Genomic DNA, 21,616 nt, shown 5'->3' on the forward strand with positions numbered 1-21,616 from the left:
GCAGCGGATTAATCCACATTTGTGAGTATTTGTGGCAGCAGGCCGGTCTTTGCGGAATTGAGTCAAAATAAACTACAGTGTGTGTGTGTGTGTGTGTGTGTGTTCATGGTAATGAAGGAGCATGCAACAGCGCGGCTCACTGATGTGTTTTTAATAGTTTTTGGACAACAATGGAGCTCTATGGCTCAGAGGGAGAAGACCTATCAGGCTGTGATACAAACACAATACGTGTTAGTGAATACATTCATGTTTGGTTTGGGTCTGCAGCACAAAAGATTAGTTGAGGATTGGAAAAAAAAGAATATTACCACATCCGTCCTTTAAAGCTTTGATGTGTTTTTTTCCTCACATGACGGTAAACATGTCGCTCTCTCACCCACGCAGATATTTGAGTGGTCGAGCTGATCAGGGATCAGATGTTTGGGTAGAAGTAACTGGAGCGTTTTTCCTCGTAGCTTTAACGAGACAGAGATCAAACGGCCCGTTTCAGTGGAACTCTGACCGCCGTTATCACGAGGACAGAAGAGATAGGCCATGGATGTATTATGAACATCAGACAGCGAGTGGATAACCGCCTCCGCGAGTTTTAACGCGAGCGGAGCTGGTATTGCTTTCGACTTGTGAGTCTGAGGCTGTTTTTAGTACGTTGGTGTTTATATGTCTGTGGACAGATTTGGTAACCGCAATAGCAACAGAACCGTGCAAGATGCAGGCAAGAAATGTTAGAGATGTGGCGATCAAAATGAAGAAGATTGATGTGGTCCGAGCAAGAGAGCCGGAAGTAGGTGGTCTTTTTTAATGAATTTCTAATTTTGAGAGCACATGCAGCAAGGTGCTTTTAAATACTTTCATTTCACTTGGCAAGTTGCTCTTGCTTGCTTACGTTTTCACTCCCCACTGTCACTCCCTCCCTCCCTCCCACCTCGCTCGACCGCCTCACATTTGACTTCACTTTCCGACACCTGTTCACTTCCTCTCCCTCCAGTGTGCCCATGCAGGCTGCCTCATGGAGCTGTGCATCCAGTTGTGCATCACTATGCTGGGCAAGCAGCTCATCCAGAACAACCTGTTTGAGGTCGGCATACCGTAAGTGCAGAGCGCACACGCAACATGCTCCAACGTACACACTCCCATGGCGCTGACACACAGAACAATACGTGGGTTCGGCATGCCACAGAACAAATTATGCACACCCACTCAGTTGTACTTGCAACGGTGATGATTCATTGAAACGCCTGTCTGGTATTCAGACACACTTACCTGGGAATGAGACAACACCTTGCCGCAGTCTGTCAACCTGCAGGTTTCTCTGTCTTGCTTTGTTCATACAGTACACTGTAATGGAAGTTTCTAAGTGTAATGTACTGTATGTTTGGTTCCAACTCTTTATCACATAAAACACCAAAAGCACAGTTCTAGACTGTGACACAGATCAAAAAATGACAGATATCCAAATGAGTGTAGCCCCAATGAACCACCAATAATCCAGTTAGCCTGTTTCACTATGAAGAATATCAGACATACCACAAGTACCACAAATTGATTTCAGAACAAATGTTGTAAAAATGAATTCTACTGTATTCAGTTTTACAAAGAGGTGTGTCTATTATTTTGTCTACCCAATTCTTATCAACCAGGGGGGGGGGGGGGGGGGGTGAAAAACAGAAACAGTGTCATTTCCATGATTGGCTTGTGGTCCATGCAGGAAGCTGAAGAAACTGTTCCGGAAGAGGAAGTCGGACTTGGAGGAGGAGGTGAACAAAACACTGCAGCGCCACGAGAAAGACCACATGCTGGGCCCTTTCATTGGCCTCAGCCCAGAGTACATGGAGATGAGTGAGTCCAAACGCGAGACACAAACCCACAAATACACAAGACGTGCTGCTCTTTTGTGATTCGTTTGGTCTGCAAAGGTTTGAACGTCATTTTGATTTTCGGCTTTACACTCGTAGAAATAAAGGTGCTAAAACATATAGGAACCGTATAGAAGCTTATGGGGTTCTTTGGCTTGTCTTCAGAGTAAGGCTGCAACTAACGATTATTTTAATAATCGATTAATTGGGTGATTATTTTTTCGATTAATCGATGAATCGGATAAAAAATTATTTTTTTTAAAAGCATTGATTTCCAACCCTTTATTCAAAAACAGAACTGATCTTCAGAAAGTGCACAAACAGGTTGCTCCTTGAACATCCCTGAGCTGTTAAAGTAATAATAAAAAAAAAATGGACAAACACAAAAAACATACAGGTGCACAAAAATATGTACATTTTTGTTTAAATGGACCTGAGCTGTCAGAACAATGAATAATTTATAAAAATAAAGAAAAATACAAATCAGAAAACTTAACAGGATTTGTTTGAACGTCAGACCTTGTTAGGTTCCTCACTTCAAAACGGAACTAAAGTAGGATTCTGTAGTGACGTACCCTGCTGTTGAACTCCCTTCCTCCTCATCAAGGACTCCAACATGTTTACGTTGTTGAATCAGGAAATAAATCCTGTAGCCGGCTGTGTTCACCCAGAGCTCTACGATACCTCATGTCAATAGAGACCGGACCAAACTATGTGTACACGTGTGTGTGTGTGTGTGTGTGTGTGTGTGTGTGTGTGTGTGTAAACAATGAATACACACTGCTATGTGGACCTGCTGCAATGTTAGCACAGCCTAGCATGAACACAAATAGTCCCGGGCGAGACTGGCGTTTGGTGTAAACACGGCATTAGGTTGTACTGATTTGTCTGCCTCCGTCATGTGTTTCAGAACAACGTTACGGGTCTTTCCTCTACCTCCGCTGTGCTCCGCTCTTTTTTATTTTTATACTCAAACATCTCCGTGACTTATTGAGTGGCGTAATAATCGCGCGACACAACGAATCGATTATGAAATTCGATAATCGATAATGAAAACTATTTTAATAATCGATTATTATCGATTTAATCGATTCGTTGTTGCAGCCCTACTTCAGAGGAGGTTCGACAGAGAACCCTTCCATTGTGTAAAGGTTCCACCCAGGACCATCTCTAGAGGCTCTATCCAGAACCCAGAACCTTTTGAACTTCTAAGGTTGCTAATAAGAAACCAACCCTCAGTTCTACCAAGAACCCTTTTGTATTAATAAGGTTTCGTCTAGAACCCACACAGGAGGTCCTACTTGTAACCCTTTTATATTCCAAGGGTTTCATCAAGAACCCACCCAGGGGGTTCTACCGAGAACCCTTTTACATTCCGAGGGTTTCATCTAGAACCCACCATGGGGGTTCTACCGAGAGCCCACTTATATTCCATTGGTTTCATTTGGGGTCGGAATTTTAGGGGACTACCAGAAACCTCCACACCTTAACCCTGGTTTTACCTGAACATTTGTAAAAGCTACGACTGTCTTCAGGAGAGGTTTGTAGTTTTAATGCTGCTCTCCCTCCTCAGTAACGCATTTTCCAGCTTGCCCGACGTCTGCTAACAGCGAATCATCCTCATCGCTTCTGTCACAGTGCTGTCTTCTACCCTCACTCAAAGTAGATCCATGAGAAATGCCTGAGGGAGTATCAGCCTTTGTAACACCCTGTCCCTTGCGGAGCACGTAATGCTGAGGTCAAACCTAACGAGCATAATGGCTGCGAGCATTTCGAAAAATCACTTTAATGTCACCTTCTATGTACCAAGTTACATCAAACACATTCAGTCACTCCTCTGCCTTCTGCTCCTGCTTCACGTCTGTCCATGTTGAGGTACACTGTGGTTGACCTTTGATTTAATGACAGCACACAGTCTGTCATTCAGTGAGGTGGAAACCTTGGATAGGTCATGCTTCATGTGCACCAGGGATTTCTGTCCGTGCATTTAATGAAGATAAGTAGATTAAAGCTTTTCATTTGGCTGGTCAGCACTCATGGCTGTTGCGGTCGTGTAATTGCTCTCTTTGGATCGCTATTGTTAAGCCGTGCATCCCTTGAGGGAAGCAGATGATAGAGGCTTACGGAAGCTTATAACAATACGACTAGAAGAGATGATTAAAGCTGTACTTCAAGCTCAGCACTCTCCGTTCTTCATGTCCTAGTTCAATATTTATCGTTTAAAGGAAAGTGCAACATTCCATGTCTAGCTGTGACCAGCAGAGCGTGACATGTCTCTCTGATGGTCGGCCAGTGTAAATCCAACTGCTGCATCTCACACATTGGTTTTCACTGCAAGTTTCAGTGCACACTATCCACACATTTCAGCGTGCATTCCGCAATACGTGTAGTGTGTGTAAGGACGAACAGCCACACAACTGAATGACGGGTCCAACAATGGCATCACCCTGCCTCCACCCTCTTCTCGAAACAGAGCAACAGGACGGAACATATCGCTTGTCAAACGGCTCGGATAGATGGTAGTAATTGTCACAGTCAGGTGTAACAAACTACTTGGTGCCTGTGTGATATGTAGTGTATTAGTATTGATAATTTCACCTTTTAAACGAATGAGTTTTGGTTGACTTACTTTTGTATTATTTCAGCCAGTGCATTGATCAATATTTTTACATCACCAATGGATGTGTAATTAGAAAGAAGTCAGTCAAAGTGAAGAACCCACAGATGACTAAAACAGTCCACTCAGCTGAACGCAGATCTCTGCCAGGTGTTTCTGCAACAACCACTGCTGTAATGTTTAATTGAATGATTACAAACCATAATTGACATCTGTCTCGACCACAAGTGTATCAAACAACAGATCTTATTTCAATAGATACAGCTGTCTGCACCAGCTCAGTGCAGCTGAACTGCAGTTGACCATGCAACGCTTCATGTTGACTGTTTAACACTTCCTCTGAACAGAAACTGTCGGTCCTGCTGTGAGTTTATTGCAGTGGCCGTCAGCTCTGTTAGCTCTATTAGACCCGTTAGCTGCTAGCGCTGTTAGCCAAGCACACGGTAGGACTCTGCTGCCGACCGGCTGCTAACAGCTACCTAGCTCTTCCTCCTACAAACATGAGAAGACGCGCTCCGTTGTAGTCAGTGGGTCCAGCAGTATGTGAGATTACCCGTGGACAGACAGACAGAGAGACTGATGCACATGCGACTGAACAAATAATCTCTTCAGACTACGACTGGCGGAGTTAATTATTATTTAAAATCACTCTCTCTGCTGTCATTTTATTATATATTTTTAATAAATACGGCATATAGGCAATTGCTTGCTGACATGTTAGCTTTAAAGGGTGATGAAATGTCAGATGTTATATTTTTTGTGTTCTGCTGCTCCCAAGTGACCAAAGAGTAATGAACGCAGCTTTAATTTAACCGATATTTCCACCTCAACTGCAGCTCCCAGAGCTCCAACTCTGACAAATCTCATCAGTCGAGCTCTACAGCAGCTACTCCGTCCGTATTTTTCCGACAGAAAAGCTTAAACGGATAGTTAAAGGAGCATTCAAGCTGTTTTTGGGCAGCACACATTTTACCCAAACTTGGTGGGTGGTAGTGCCCACAGTCAGTTTCCCTTTTTGAAGAAAAATTACAATGTGTCCATCCAGTAACTTCTGCTAATTTCTCCTCGTGTCTGTGTCTCCAGTCATCCAGTTCGGGATGGTGACTCTTTTCGTGGCGTCCTTCCCTCTGGCTCCGCTCTTCGCTCTTCTGAATAACATCATCGAGATTCGCCTGGACGCCAAGAAGTTTGTCATGGAGCTGCGCAGGCCGATTGCAGGCAAAGCCAAAGACATTGGTGGGTGTCCACCAACCCCGACTGAAATGAAATGTATATTCTGCTCGATGTTTTCAGCTACACCGCCTACTTAAGGGTAAAACAAATCCAAGGGAAGACCTTGGTCACGAAGGAGAGCAGATATGCAATTCATTCTGATGAACTTCACCTCACTCTGTGTGGACTCTCAGCAGTAGAAATGAAACTACCTCAGATTCAACTTGCATACGGGCATGTGAATATTGCTTGAATAAGACAGACTTGAAAAAGTGTTTCACTCAGTGGTTCTCAACTGCTCTGACTGTGGGACCCACCATCACCCCTTAATGACAAGCCATGACCCAAATTTTCAACTTCTCAAATGTATTTAATTAATGAAAAGATGATGCAGTTTGAACCTGAGCTGAAACTGTCCTCTGCAGTCGTAGTAGTAGGGAGCTCTCTTGTGCAGAGAAATTGTTCCTGTCAGTCCCCGTCCCACACACGTTTCACGTAAACAAGTAAAACTGCTTTATTTGTGATGTCTGTAGATTCGTCCATTTGTAATGCAAAATGACCACTTGCCTAAATTCGAGCTGTGGTCTGTTGTTTGATGTCATCCGACATGTCTTCAATTCGCCTACTTGTAGTGTCATTTGACAGCGGTATAGCTTTCAGTTGATCTGCTGCGGATTAATCTAACACGTCCATGTCCATGGCTGCAGGTAGTAAAACACTTTAGTGATGTCCTCAGGTCTTCAAGTCGTCTTCGAAAGTACTCAACAGGATTATCTTTGAGAGAAGGGTGTTTTGTTTCCAAATGCCGCTTCAGTTTTGACGGCTTCATACTTTCTTGTGCCAAAACCTCGCTGCACAAAACACACTGAGGTTTTTGCCCTCTTTTGTCCTCAATGTAAGAAAATCCATATCTCGGTGAGCCATGCTCAATTAGCACATGAAAATGAACTTTGTGGGTGTTCTTCTACACTGTGAAATGGTGGGTGTCTATTAGCATTACAAGGCATTAACGCGAAATACTGGTAAGGAGTGCTGGAGTTTCAGTCCACGTCAACAGTAATATCATAGAGCAGTTCATAGTTAATGCACCCTAAAAGTAAAAGGTAACATTCCTGCAACACAATGCACAGCGACGTCTTACCACCTCTGTGCTTGTGCCATCTAGTGGTGGCTGGCACTCACTGACCTAATATGGACGTGTTGAAGCTGACAGTTCCTTCCTTCTTTCTGCAGGCATCTGGTACAACCTCCTGAGAGGCCTCAGCAAGGTAGCAGTCATCGTCAACGTAAGTCTCGCGTCTGTACGGTCGCGTTAACCTTGTGTTTAGATGTCGTGATGGCAGTAAGCTGAAGAGCCATTCTCAATCCCCCAGGCCTTTGTCATCGCCTTCACCTCGGACTTCATCCCACGGATGGTCTACCAGTACATGTACAGCATGGACGGCACCATGCACGGCTTCATCAACCACACGCTGTCTTACTTCCAAGTCAGTGACTTCCAGCCGGGGACAGCCCCTCTCCAGCCGATGCACCTGGGCTACAAGGTAGACATCTGCAGGTAAGGTTTCACTTTAAAAAAGAAAAATGTAATTAATGCATATTAATACAGTATGCATGTATATAAGATCTCAACCCAATTAGAACTTATATCATCATATAAAATATAAACATTTTAAGTAAATATATAACTCAGCAAAAATAAGATTAAGGGCGAAACTTAACAGTCAACGATGAGATCTAAAAAAAATACATGAACAAAATACAATAAAAATACAGCCACAAGTTTAAATATTTGAAAACGATACATTTAAAAATGTATCATTCAAGCCCCAACCTCCCAAACAATTACTTATCATGCCTATTTTACCTTTTGTAATATTGATCATCTATAAAGAAGCAATGGACATCTGACAACCTGTAAAGCATGAATGAAATCTTTTGAAACGTGTCTGCAGGTATAAGGACTACAGAGAACCTCCCTCGTCCAGCACACCGTACGAACTGTCTAAGGAGTTCTGGGCCATCCTGGCCGCCCGCCTCGCCTTCGTTGTTGTCTTTCAGGTTTGGAACCGCTCACGGATATTAATATCAGAGCACACATGATGCACGCCTCGACATGCTTTCAGCGCACAGCGCTCACTTTTCCCATTCATATTTTACGTGGGCAAAGCAAACAAACCAGCAAACAACTCATTTATATTCGATCAATGAATGGCCTCTGAGTGAATCAGGAGGCTGTGTGGAGCTGCATGTGTCTGTCTGCTTCTCCTCCATTCATTTCCCTGGTGTGATTGATTTCACGTTATTCTCCAAACAAGACAGCAAAGTGTTCACCGAGAAATAAAACTTCCACCATCTGCTGTTTAACGCTGTTGCTTCAAAGATGGTGCTCAATCTAACCGGAGCCACATGGGTTCTTTAGTTCCTGGCGTACGTTTTTCACCATCTGCTCTGTCCTCTTTGGACCTGATTCTCTATTTTGTAGATTTGTTTTCTGAGCTCCTGTTATTCTCCTCACTGATTGGGTAAATATTTTGTGTTTGGAAGCCCATTCCCACCAGGAAATACAATTGTTTGATTTTCATAATTAAATCCAATAATGTATCTCATGACCGATAAAAAATGATGACATCATCATTCAAATTAGAGCTAGATTGATGAATCAGTGAATATGATAAAGTGTCACCTTCCTATAGTTTTGTCCAACACAAAGCTCTGACAAGTAGATTTTTACACTCCCGTGGGGTCCAGATGCATGCCACAACTTTAAAAAACATTTTTAAAATGATGTCATTTCAAAGATTTGACTTTTTAGGTCAAAATGAGAATTTATAAACTTATAATAATGGAAGTATGGCATTTAAATCCATAATCATAAGACATTGTGACAGACTAAAGAATTAACATCATAACTTTCATTTACTATGTCAGCTGGGAGTTAATCTGTTAATTTTCCCAACAGGAATTGGTCTGTATTACTTGTAAATGTGACAAAACAAATCTCCAGTTAAAATGTAAATATATCTCTGTTGTCATTGATTCGTGACTTACAGTATGTATGTCTGAAGCTCGACTAACTCACTGATAGCTATGGTTAAAAAGAAGGAAACAGCTAGGCTAGTTCATGTTATCAAGTCCAGTTCTTTTGCCGCTCACCTAAAAATGTGTTAAAAATTTAATAAGAAATCACTTTCGTCTCTGTGAAGAAACAACACATCATCCTCTTACAAATGAAACATTGATAAAACATGAAACAACGATTGTTCAGTACACTCTGGGGTTTTAAAGCTGCAGCCTCACTTGGTCTGGAATGACCATTAGCTTCTGCTGGCTAAAGTTAGCTTTTAGATTAGCTGGCTGTGTAAATGTCATTACAGCGTCAGCTTGTTGACTCTTGATATGGCCGCAGATTCGCAAAGGTCATATGCTCAGCTGCTACTAGACTGCTAGACTGGAACACATGTGATATCTGCTTCAACGAGACGTCCACATGTGAGCCGTTCCAACCTGCTCTCTGTCCCCTCTGTCCTGTGCAGAACGTGGTGATGCTGATGAGCGACTTTGTGGACTGGCTGATCCCTGACATCCCCAAAGACATCAGCCTCCAGATCCACAAGGAGAAGATCCTCATGGTGGAGCTCTTCATGAAGGAGGAGCAGGGCAAAAGGCTTGCGGCGTGCGACAACCTCAACCAGGACAACTACCCCTCCCCCTCGTCGGCCAGTCAGAGCCCGTCGCAGCCCCGTTCGCGGCCCGCCACGCACGCCGTGGTCTGGGAGAGCAAAGAGGAAGAAGCGAACGCAGCACCCGTGTACGAACCGTAAACGAGTTAATCCGCTGCTTAAACAGCCCGGCTGTTAAAAGGTTAAGACGGCTATCCATAAACACGTTATCAGTTCTTATTAATTGGCAAAGCTGACAGTAAAAACTGAAACGATGACGTGTTCACGTTAGAATTCCTTCGCATTAAAAACAGGTTGTTTGCTTCCTTTTAACATTTCTCCCCATGTTAAGTCAGACATCGTCAATTTAAAAATCCAACGACTGTACTCAAAAGATGTATGATCACGACGCGTTGTTTATTATTGCACTGTATTTGAGGGGAACAAGCCAAACCCCTCCGTCCAAGTGGTCCCGCTGAGAAGAGTTTCCTCCTGATACCGTACTAGTGAGACACGACTCAACCTCTATTCTGCCATAAAACTCAGAAGCCTTTTTTTCTTTTTTTTGCACAATTATATACGAACGCAGGAATTTAATGATGTACTTTTTTGAATATGCAACATGGTCGTCGGTTTGTTGGGACGAATGGCAAGGATCTGGAGGACCTGCTGTGTCGAGCGGCCTGTTGATTTGTACTATTGTCTTGTTCACGAGCACCACTTTGCTCGTTGTTACATTTGTTACATTTGTGAGTGTGAACACACTACCTAACCGTGCTCACTGGCATTTATTCCTGGAAGCACAAGTCACATTATTATTCATTCCAATTGAACTGGAATTATTAAAGCTGCAATTGGCGAGCACAGGCACAAACACAGCACAAACACAAAGTAATGTCACGCTCCGTCTCACCTCCTTAAGTGTTTCTTAAAGCTGTACTCACCGATTTCTATTTTTTTTTTTTTTTGCCACTCAGCAGCAGAACAAGTTGAGAAACACAACATTTGCATATTTTCACCAAATATGTGAGCTACTTGCAAACAATTGCAAACAATTATTTACACATCCAACAAAGAGCAAAGTAAATGTTTCTGGCCACCCGGTCCTGTTTAAGCAGCTGAAGATATTTTTCTCTGGCTCTTGACTGACTTGCATTAAGCTAATTAATAACTTCCTCTGTCTGCTCTTTAGTGCTGAGTAGATAGTGTACAGCAGGTTAACAGAGAAAACATCTACCTGCGGCTGGAAACAACAATTCCCTGTTATGGTAATGCGATCTATTTATATTTCTTTAACATTATTAGCTGCTATAATTAACAGGAATCCAAACTAATGCTAATGTAGCTCTGTGTCTGCTGGATGTGAGAATGCAACTGTTTGCTAACAAGTTCACCTCATCGACTTAAAGGGTAACTTTGGTATTTTTCAACCTGGACCCTATGTTCCCATGTTGTTGTGTCTACGTGACTAATGAGGACAACCAAATGGGTCCAGTACTGAAGAAGAACTCTGCAGACGCTAAACAGGCTGCAACATAATCGCTCGGGGCAGCTCTGCAATGTCAATGTACGTTCACTAAAAGAGCTTGTTTTTGCCACTGACAGAATGCTCAGAATGTCTGATGACATTATGGACAGAACCCTACAGAGAAATAAAGCATTTTCATTTTGGTCTGAACAAGTTTGGCTCAAGGAGAAGTCTCGTTCAGCGATCTCGCGTCACGTCCACATTGTCGACATCAGCCAAACAATCAGCTGCTACATTGAAAATCTTTGAGCTGACACTTAGTTTTCTGTACTCATCGAACTCTCATTCGCGTTTCCTCTAGTGCAGCGGTTCCCAAACTTTTTAGGCCGCGCACCCCCTTCTACATCCCGACCTGGTTCGCGCACCCCCCCCCCCCCTTAATAAAAAAAAAAAGAAGCAACAGAGCCTTTTAAGCCTTTATAGCCGCATACGAATCGGACCAATGAGAGAACAGTTTGCTCGCGTGTGGCATTTGTTTATAATATTGAGTCCGCTGTTAAATGTTGCAGTGTGAACACAAACCCAACAAAGGGGCAACTGCAACATTGTATCATATTAATCCCTGAATCAGAACAAAGCAAACGAACTGAAGGTGTGAAAACGCCCTGAAACACTGCAACAAAGTTTCAATAACTTTCAGTGACACAAGGCGTCACTTTTAAAGAGCAATACGGATGCGAGCACACAGGCTCAGAGGCAGATTGCGTCACATTTAATTTACAATTAATGAGCGACTAATGTAGCCAGGATGTCTTCGGACAAAGCATCGATGCGGCGACACAGTGTTGTTGGACACCGGGATCATGTCCAACTTTTTTGCTTCTTTCTCTCCAATCATACATTCCACCATCTCTCTGGCAGCTGGCAAGCTCACGTCTTCGGCGATTGTGTGCGGTAGCCCCTTTCTCGCTATTCTGTAACCAGATATGAAGCCCGTAGTGCGTCATTTATAGACCAACACATGAATGAGACTCCAGTTGTTTTTGGCTGTTTTGTAACTCCTCCAATTTCGATATAAACAATGTAAGGGGCTTTTGACTTGCACTGGCATGCTTGGTGTTCAGGTGGCGACGTAAATAAGAGCTTCAGACTGTTAGCCAGAACCTCACTGCACACCACGCACTGTGGCTTTGGGGAATCTGCGTTGCCAATCCAAGTGAAGCCCAGACACAGATACTTCTCATAATTTTCAATCTTTTTTTTCCCAGTCTGATGCTCACCCCCGTTTCTTCTTTTTTCACCTTGACTCGATGGGCCGATGTGCTCCCCATTTGTCTGTGCTATCCCTTCCTCCTTTTCGGTCTCCTCAGTCTCATCTTCCTCTGACTCTGGCTCGATTTCTTCTCCCGGTCTCTCCCCAACGCACCTCTCCGTTCCCCTCGCCTCCGATTCCTCTCTCTCTCTGTCCCTCTCCTCTTTTACGACTGATAGCTTCAGATGTCCCACCTGACAGTTTCCCCGATTTCAGCCAGTTTAGCATATTTAAATTAATGTTGCTGAATGCATGAAGTTCGCTGTTAGCTGACGTTAGCTGCACAAGCTAGGCTGGCTAGTGTGTACGACTGGCGGCAGGCGGAAAGACTGCCGGAAGGAGCTCAAGTGCATTTATTCAATTGTACGTTTTTAATTTTAAATCTTACAAAGGGAATTTTTATAATTCATGTTTTTATTTTGTGAAAAATCCCACTTTTTAAATTAAAATTACATTTTTTTAAAATATTTTATATTATTACACCATCAGACCGCCATTACACTTTTCCTCTCGCGCACCCCCTAGAGGCAGCTCGCGCACCCCCAGGGGTGCCCCACTTTGGGAATCCCTGCTCTAGTGAGATGTCAGAGCGAGACGTGGTGAGACACGATAACAAACAGACCAAGTGAAGCAAGTTCAAGAAAAAAAATGTTTCTCTGTAGGGTTCTTTCCGTAATGTTTTCAGGTACTCATAATAACAATCTGGGCATGTCAGTGGCAAAAGCGAGCACTTATGTACAAGACGTACATTGCCGGTGTGGAGTTGCCCCGAGCTGCTGCAGCAGCGTTCTCCCTCAATACCGGACCAACTTCGCAAACTGCTGTCCCCGTTCGTCACGTAGACACAAAAACATGGGACAGTAGGTTCAAAACACCAAAGTTACACTTTCAAAAGCGATGACATGTCAGTGGTGTGCTTTCATCTCGTGTCTGCTGCCCCCTAGTGGCCACAAAATCAGTCAACGCATGTTTAAGTAACTGCGATCAAAGTCCAGCATTTACTCTTTTTTGCCTCACTGCGTTTTGGATCATCTGTAGAGCGGAGCCGTTTACTGATGTCAACTCTCAGAGTTTCCTCGAACCAAATTAACGTCATTCTTGACAAAATTCTTTATCGGACACTTTTTAACCACCGATGGGTAATGTTGGCTTTCGCAGCTTTGAAGAGCCCAGAAGATGACGAGTAAATGTTTTTCTTTTAATTTCATAAAAAAAAACGCAAAAGCCATTCACACCTTCGCATATCGTCGAGATGCTCAGCTGTATTTATTAGAGGGCTTAGATTTGTTGTGCACTACAAATACAACTTTATCTTAAAAGTGTAGCGGTACAAGTATGTGGATGCAGCGTGTGCCGTCAGGAAACTGCATCTTGGGACAAATGGGATTGAGACTAATTTTAAACTACTTTTGTAGAGCGACTCTCTCACATGCCTTATATTCTCCTCTCTGGCTCGTTTGAGTTTTCCAAACGTCATACGAAGAGATACAAGTCAAACCAGGACAGGCAACACTGTTGCCATTCGCCATTTTCAAGCACAAAAGATTGAATAATATGTTGTTTTGTATTTATCAAGCTGCGAATACGTGGGAGTGACTGAATACTACTTTGAAGAACGTAATAGTGCTGCGGACTGAAAGATGGAGTCACATGCTCAGTCTGCATGCATCAATGTGTCAAATACTGCATCCCCCGCTGTAAATACATGAATCTACCCCAGATTTAAGCGCTCAACCCAGACTGGTAGAATGTATTATTCTTATTATTTTTTTTATTGCAGTGAAGTATAATCACTGTAAGGTCAAAAATGTTCGATATCTGTTTTTTTCTAATTTCATGACAATGCATTTCTAAGTGCATTTAACGTGTTGAAAGGGTTTTTATCCACCCGCAGGGGACCAGTGACTGATACTTTGTCCTAGTGTCTTCATTTTAATTCATTATTCTATGTTCTAGAATACATCACTTTGGACCTATTTCGCTGTATCTGGAGGGAAGCCAGAACACAAAGACATTTTTATCACAAAAGGACAGTACTTCTTTCCGGGATGTGACTTGCTCTTTTGAGAAAAAAGACTTTTCTTTCGACCAAATCTTATACTCCGTGTGTACGTAGGGTTAGCGTTGTTATTCAGTGATAGACGAGTTGCCTTGGGGCCGCGGAGCCTGTGTCGGCTACAGCGTTGTTTGTGTCCTCCGAATCTCTCGCAACCTGATGTCACATGATAAAACACTGCAGGTTGTGACATGCCTAATATCTATTAATAACATATGTCAAGTTTTTATGCATGTATAACCGATTTGTCCGTGTCTAATATTTTGAGTCTTTTTTGTTTTGTTTTGTTTACGCTATCTGCAAATAAATGAGAGAACTACCTGGAGTGCATCTATTTATTGGAAATCCCTGCATTGCACTTTATTTTGGTACTTTGATTGATTGCTAATTTCTACCACAGAAGTACAATGTCAACTAAGGTGGGTCTTCTATTGTATCAACCCTGTCTCCTGCAACAATACGTTTCCAACTGAACTGCACTCTCAATAACGTTTCGAGAGAGTACTTTCAAACACCATATACTCATTGCATGTAACCCTATAATGTTTAGAGACGTTTCAATTATAAAATTGCTTTTATGTGTGACCTAATCTAAAACGTAAAATTACCTGTCATTTGTCAAAATATAACCATGCGTGCTTGTAATGCATGTAATATATCATATATGCTTGTAATGGTGACTATTATGCTAAAACTAATGAAGTAATTGAAGTTTGAGTTAAACTCACTCTGACATGATTGAATGACAGTCAGCGGGGGAGACAGGTTGTAAATTCCTGAACTAACTCGTGTGTTAGTGAGGGAACAACCTGCTCGGAGAGAGCTGCACAGACACCTTCTACAAAGAGGGGGGCTAGCAGAAAAGCATTCAACTTAAAAAGTAGGTATGTCAGAAGGGATGAGACTATGAGAACTAATGATTAAAAAAATGATCTGTTGTATGACCTTATATGGACCCGGAGGTTGCAGAACGCGCCAAGGAGAAGGGTACAAAAAGAGAGGATTCTTCTTTTGGGCGAGCTTTGAGGGTTTGGAGATTTTTAGAACTGGGTACATTTGAGATCTTGTATGATCAATCATTTTCATTTTCTTTTTGTTATTCATTTGTGTAACCTTTTTTGAACTTCTTGTAAACACCAAATAAAACTGGTTTGTATTTTGTGCATTCCAACCAAAGTCCAGTGTTGCTCATCTCTGGTGGGGTCCTCGTAGTCTCCTCAAAGTAAGAGAGCTCTTCCCCTGGGGCAGGCTGACAGCAGTAAATCTATAAGACATGTGATTTGAATGACATTCCTGTTGAAAGCTAAGGTTAAGATTGTGTTGTTGATCATTGCGGCAATTTACTAATTTCATTGGCTCAGATTGATTTTGAAGCTCTGCCAATGTATCATGTGATGTTGCAGTGTTGGTTGATAATGTTTAGGCATTAGCTGAAGTGTATTAGGAAACAGTAGGGATTAGATTGGTATCTAAATTTAGGAGTGTTAGGGCCAGGGTCCTGAACCAAGCGAGGCTCCCAACCACACGAGAGTTCCTCCTCTAGCACTCTTTAGAGCGGGCTCACCCTGGAGTACATCCAGTCCTCCCACACCTATTGCATACACACACCTAAATCCGTTGATATTCGGCAGTCGGGGAGTCCGACGTTGATAGCATGAAATAAGAGATACGACAGTGGCTAGTGTTATTAAATTATCCTGGCTTTCGCCTCCCTAAGCAGACTACGACGGTCTCGCGTGTATATTTTGGGGGGTGCGTTCCCAGCGTTTCGGGAGCAACGGGAGGGGGTATTGGTTACGCAGCTAGGCTGTACACAGTTCCCCCTCAGATAAACAGTGTTAGCTCTGTCAGCACTGTTGCCGTAGATTGCACTGTTAGCGCACAGCCGTCGCCATGTTGAGAGCAGTGTGAAGGAAATAGATACGCTCTGAATATCAAATTTAGCACTTTTGAAGTTGTAAATTGAAACAAAACAAAGAATCAACAAAACAATGGCTTGGTAAAAGATCATGATTTTACTCAGTGAGCATTTTTCCGTTGAAAAAACGTATTAAAAAGACTATGGTCACCCTTGAAAAGATGTCCAAAACTGGTTCAAAAGTGAACGGACAGACTATTTGAACACGTTGATTAAACGTTATTATTACACCGGGATTTGCCATCGTGACATTTTTCCATCCTCTACATTGTGCTAATAATAGCATATCGTTATTTTAGAGCCTATCTGAGAAACCTCATCCAAATATTTCCACAAACAAAAGACAAATGTGCCTACATTGATGGAATTGTCATATGCATCACAACCAGTTACTTCCTGAAAGACAATTAACATGAAAAAGCCAATACAACAGGCTATATATATATATATATATATATATATATATATATATATATATATATATATATATATATATATATATACAGGGATGGGTCAAATGCAGAGAAAAATGTCCCCCTTAAAGGGATCAAGATAGTATAAATTCTATTCTATTCTATTCTATACGAGTGGTATCTACCGGACCGAAACACAACGCAGATTTTGGTGCTTCCTTTCGGTGCCTGAGCCGATTGAAATACTTTTTTTTACACTACTCTGATAACTCTGTCCTGGCAGCAGCTAACGATAGCCTCTGTCCTCCGCTCCTCACTCATAGTATTATTACAACCGGACGACTTCGGCCATGATTCATTAAAAAAAAAAAAAAAAACGATCTGTCAAACGGCTGGCATGCTACTAACTCCATCGACATCCGGGTACTTATCACTGCCGCTCATAACAAGCACAACATCCGGCACGTGAAAACTTCTTCTTCTTTGAGGTGTAGTGGTGGTTGGCAAACGATGAATTGGCACATTACCGCCACCAACTGGTAAAATAAATAGGTGTCGTATTTTGCCAGAGAAGGCAAATATGCTCATATTTCTGCAAAATAATTGCTGAAGTTTGAAGCTGTAGTGTGTGTACAGAGTGTGTGTGTGTTTTGTATTTATTTATATTTGTTTAATTATACTGTAAGCTGTTAACAGTTAATATATTGTTCATAGTTTGAAGTTAAAAAGTTTGAAGCTGTAGTTTGAAGCCAAGTGTTTTGTATTTATTTATATTCATAGTATACTTTAAACAGTTAATATATTGTTCAATTTGAAGAAAAAAGTATCGGTTCAGGCACCAGTATCGTTTTAAAAGTATCGTTTTAGCACCGGTATCGGAAAAAACCCAAACGATACCCAACCCTAGGTATGACTGAGCAGGTAAGAACCAAGAAGTCTCCAGTTAATACCCGCACGCACACGCACGCACGCGCGCACACGCACGGACACACACACGCACACACACACACACACACACACACACACACACACACACACCTATCTTAAGCTGCAGACTAACAGACGGAACAAGCGGAAGTGAAAGTAAAAGTGAGGCGTTTCCTGGTTCAGACGGACACCGTCGGCTTCGACCTGTGTCTGAGGCGACATGAGCTCTTTACAGTTCAACAGCTTGTTGCTGGAAATTTCGAACCAGCTGAACGAGGAACAGCTGGGTCGCATAAAGTTTCTGTGCCACGACATCGGGAAAAGAGTGCTGGAGAATATCAAGAACGGGACACAACTGTTTCAGGTCCTGACGGAGAAACGCAAACTGGGAGCCGACAATACGGAGTACCTGTCCCAGTTGCTCAAAGGCATTGAACGAAACGACCTCTCGGACAAGTTGGACAGCTGGACAGAAAGTGGGTCTGGAGACAGCGACGACCAGCCGGACGCGGCGGAGAGAGGTAGGCTGGAGTTAGTAGAGCCGCAGAAGGCGGTGCTCTCACCCGCTAACGTTACTGCTGAGCAGGAGGCTCCCACTAGTACCACCATTACCAGCTCAAAACTACTAACTAATGCAGGCTAATACAGCAGTACTGTCATAGCATGCATTTTATTGTGGCGACTGGGCCATAGCATTCAGTGCTGTTGAACTTCATTGCGCTATCCTGTCAACAGCACCACAAACTACAACCGCTAGCGGAATGAAACCGTTTGCACACACAGTGAACATGAAGGGAGGGTTCACTGCAGTGACTGTTGTGATCGGCTGCAGTGTGAGCTTCAGGGGGACATACTGTAGTAAACTGGCAACTGTAATAGTGTAGCTGACCTCTAAACTATTTATAATACTGTAGGATCATCATCATCATAATCATTATAATGTACTTGACAAAAAACCTCCCATTAACTTGGGGGGGGGGGGGGGCGGGACTTCCACACACAGCAGAGGTGAAGTTACTTTTACTCTCTAGTATGGTTCAAGCTCTCCAAAAACACTGGTTCCTACGTTTCCCACAATGCACCTTCATTGTTTCACTTTGTTCGACCCTGGTCTTTTCCGAACCACTTTTCCTTGATCTCGATGGAAAACCTCATGAGGTCAAGGCCAGATGTGAAGGTATTCATAAGGATGGATGTTTTAAATTAATGTTGGGGTGGTTTTTTGGTAATTCTTTTTGTAAATCGATATGCTTTTTCTAACTCTTGTTTTTGTCACGCACACTTTCAAACAGCGAATAAAATATGTTTTTTTAAAAGAGTGTCGTAACTTCTTTCCGGAACGAGTAGGATTTAGTTTTAGTTCATCTTGCAACGTGCATAAAGCCATCAACCAATCAGAACGGGGTGAGTTACGCCTGTGTTTAAGAGACAACAACATGGAGGCTCTGTATCCTGAACAAGGACGACTAACTTGATTACTGCTTTCATCCTTTGCAAAGGCAGCGCAGTCCGGATCCACTCCCTTACTAATTAACTTTCATAATAAAAGCCCTGAGACGTGTAACATTAGCGCGCGCAATTAGAATGTTTTTACCGGCTGAGTTGTACGCCTCATGACTAGTAAATTAACTTTGACGAGTAAAATGGCATTATTGCCGCTTTCTAAGCTCCGGGATCTCCACAGTGCATTCAGCAAATGTGTAACCCCGCAAACCTCATCCATCAGTTCTTTTCTTAAACTTGCAGTCACACTTTGCTCTGACAGATGTCTTTTTAAACACCTTGATACCACTTTACAGTCTTTCTAACCTTGTGGATGAAGTCTTAATCTGTTATAGTTTGATATGACACATGACTGTCAGAGTCATGATCGACTAGTCCGGTTAAACTCAGCCTATAGTTAACATTGCCAGGCATTAAGGGAAAACCAGCGTCTCTGAACTTGTCGTGGCATGTACACACTTAGGACCTGGCAGTGCTAATGCCGCCACCCTCAATATGGCTGGTATTGTTCCATGTCCTGACCTGTTGTGTGGCTGGAACAGAGTTGTTTCAAGTGGGAACACTTCAAGCAGCAACAGTATCGTAGACTGTACCATGTTAGTAGAAATTGCAAATGTAGTTAAATCTTTTGACCAACTTCAGCCCCAACACCCAAGCCGAGATCCCTGGTCTTGCTTGCCACATGCATTAATTAATTGTTGTATTAATTCAAAATGAACCTCAGACATAATTACATTGCTTCTAATGCCACGTGTCCAGAGGGGAAGTTGCATTTTATATTTTGCATAAAGATGCTTTGTTTCCCAATATTTCGATTTGTTTCCTTTTTTTTCTTTTTTCTCTAAACCGTCTCCTCTGCTTCCTCATCAGCCAAACTGAACGTCGCCACCGATGTGATCGCCGAGAACCTGGGAAAGAACTGGCGCAAGCTGGGCCGCAAGCTGGGTTTGACCGACGTCAAGCTGGAGTCCGTCTCCAGGAGGCACACGGATCTGGAGGAGACGGCCAGGGAGCTGCTGAAGGAGTGGAGGAGGAGTCGGAGAGCCGAGGCCCGAGCGTCGGACTTGGTGGCAGCCCTGAGAGCCTGCCAGCTCAACCTGACTGCCGACAATGTGGAGGACAGTCTTCGAACCCTATGATGTAGACGGGAGCTTTGTACAGATGAGACTGACGTGAACTCTGGGAGTAAAATGAGAGCTGTGATTAACCTTCCAGGAAAAAATAAATAAAAATCACCTGATCAATAAATTGACTTCCTGAATGTCACAAAACATGCTAATGGACTCATGTTTCATATTTTGATCCGAGGATGAAAACAGAGAGCTGAAATGATGAACTTAATGTGTAAATCGTGATGTGTCACCAAATGATCATTCGACATGGAGACTTCTGCAGGTGGTGGTGGGTTAGGGCTTGACAGCACAGTTGGTATAAATTACAGTCTTTGGATGTTTGTTCCTGCTGATACCAGAATAAAGAGCGTTGCAGTAGTCGAGTCTGGAAGAGATAAATACACAGATTACCTGGTCAAAATGTCAAAGTTAGAGAAAGCAGGAGGGCTCATTATGATTGACTGTTATAAATTCATATTCCAGAGAATTTAAGGGCATTTTTGTACATCAGTATGTATCAACTATTCTCAGTAGAGAGTGACAACCGGGTTCAAATTCAAAAGAAATGAAATGTGTGGAGACTTTTGTTTTCTAAAATCTTGGCTGCCAATGGCAGCATAGAGATTGATCTCATGTCATGCTGTGAGATTAAAAGCATAGACTGTGTAAAAGAAGTGGAAGTAGTCATCGTGACGTCACCCATTGGTTTGTGGACTGCCGTTATGAAGCCTCGAGTTTGGCGGTTTGCGCGGACGCCATCTTGGATCACGAACGTCGCCATCTTGACTTTTTTGCAACCGATGAACGCAAGTTACCATGTTTGGAATGGGGACGAGTGACGTAGAGACACCGTATAAGTCTCTGGTAGCGGCAGCGACCTGTCAATCACAGTAAGCCCGTCCTAAAGCATACTCTGAGTTATGGTCTATTTGACTCTAAATGGACCATAATTTACTAAATGAACATCATGCTGTATTGAAGAAGACTTGAAACTATGATTGAGACCATAAACTTATGTTTACTGAGGTAATAAATTCAGTGAGAAGTAGAGTCATTTTCTCATAGACTTCCATACAATCTGACTTATTTTTGAAACCAGAGGAGTCGCCCCCTGATGGTCAGTAGAGAGACTGCAGGTTTTAACCGTATCGGCAGAACCAGAGGTTGACGCCGGAGGATAATACAGGGATACAGACATATAAAAGGGCTGTACTTGGGTAGTGCAATACCGCCTCTTAAAAACCTGGTGGGTTTTATTAGCATCCAGTCACTGGACATGTGAATACATATGATGAGTTATTTAACTTTTGGGAAATCGACTTGTTCACTTTATGGCAGAGAGTCACTTTTGTTCAACTGATCAAACAAACAAGACACGTGTGCATTAGTGGGCTTTAAAGGTGCTGGTAGGCAGAACCAGGTCAGCTCTTTGTGCTAAGCTATGCTAATCAGCTGCTGGCCAGACGTGAGCTCATGTTCTGCCCGAAAATGAATATTAGCATATTTTCCAAACTGCCAAAATATTTGTTTCAAGATTATGTTTTCTGACTCAAAATAAAAATC

At 42.7% G+C, this 21,616-nt stretch overlaps 2 protein-coding genes across 2 annotated transcripts in view; both read left to right on the plus strand.

Moving 5' to 3' along the window:
* Positions 1–14,505, plus strand: part of ano1a (anoctamin 1, calcium activated chloride channel a) — a 67,796-nt gene extending 53,291 nt beyond the window's left edge. Inside the window, exons 19-25 of the mRNA XM_079284515.1 lie at positions 986–1,086; positions 1,706–1,836; positions 5,554–5,706; positions 6,916–6,968; positions 7,056–7,240; positions 7,638–7,743; positions 9,219–14,505. Of these exons, the coding sequence (XP_079140641.1) occupies positions 986–1,086; positions 1,706–1,836; positions 5,554–5,706; positions 6,916–6,968; positions 7,056–7,240; positions 7,638–7,743; positions 9,219–9,506 (1,017 nt within the window). The 3' untranslated portion in view covers positions 9,507–14,505. The remainder of the gene's footprint in view (positions 1–985; positions 1,087–1,705; positions 1,837–5,553; positions 5,707–6,915; positions 6,969–7,055; positions 7,241–7,637; positions 7,744–9,218) is intronic.
* Positions 14,506–17,581: 3,076 nt separating this feature from the next.
* fadd (Fas (tnfrsf6)-associated via death domain) lies at positions 17,582–20,289 on the plus strand. The gene is made up of 2 exons (XM_079283197.1): positions 17,582–17,959; positions 19,812–20,289. Exons 1-2 carry the CDS (start codon positions 17,659–17,661, stop codon positions 20,078–20,080), a joined length of 570 nt encoding a protein of 189 aa, XP_079139323.1. The 5' UTR covers positions 17,582–17,658; the 3' UTR covers positions 20,081–20,289.
* Positions 20,290–21,616: the final 1,327 nt, after the last annotated feature.

The sequence above is a fragment of the Melanostigma gelatinosum genome (assembly GCF_949748355.1).
Source record: "Melanostigma gelatinosum genome assembly, chromosome: 2".
Classification (NCBI taxonomy): domain Eukaryota; kingdom Metazoa; phylum Chordata; class Actinopteri; order Perciformes; family Zoarcidae; genus Melanostigma; species Melanostigma gelatinosum.

Coding starts and splice junctions, on each gene's coding strand:
- fadd (XM_079283197.1), top strand. CDS start 17,659: ATGAGCTCTTTACAGTTCAACAGCTTGTTGCTGGAAATTTCGAACCAG. Junction 17,960..19,811: donor GCCGGACGCGGCGGAGAGAG/GTAGGCTGGAGT, acceptor CTTCCTCATCAG/CCAAACTGAACGTCGCCACC.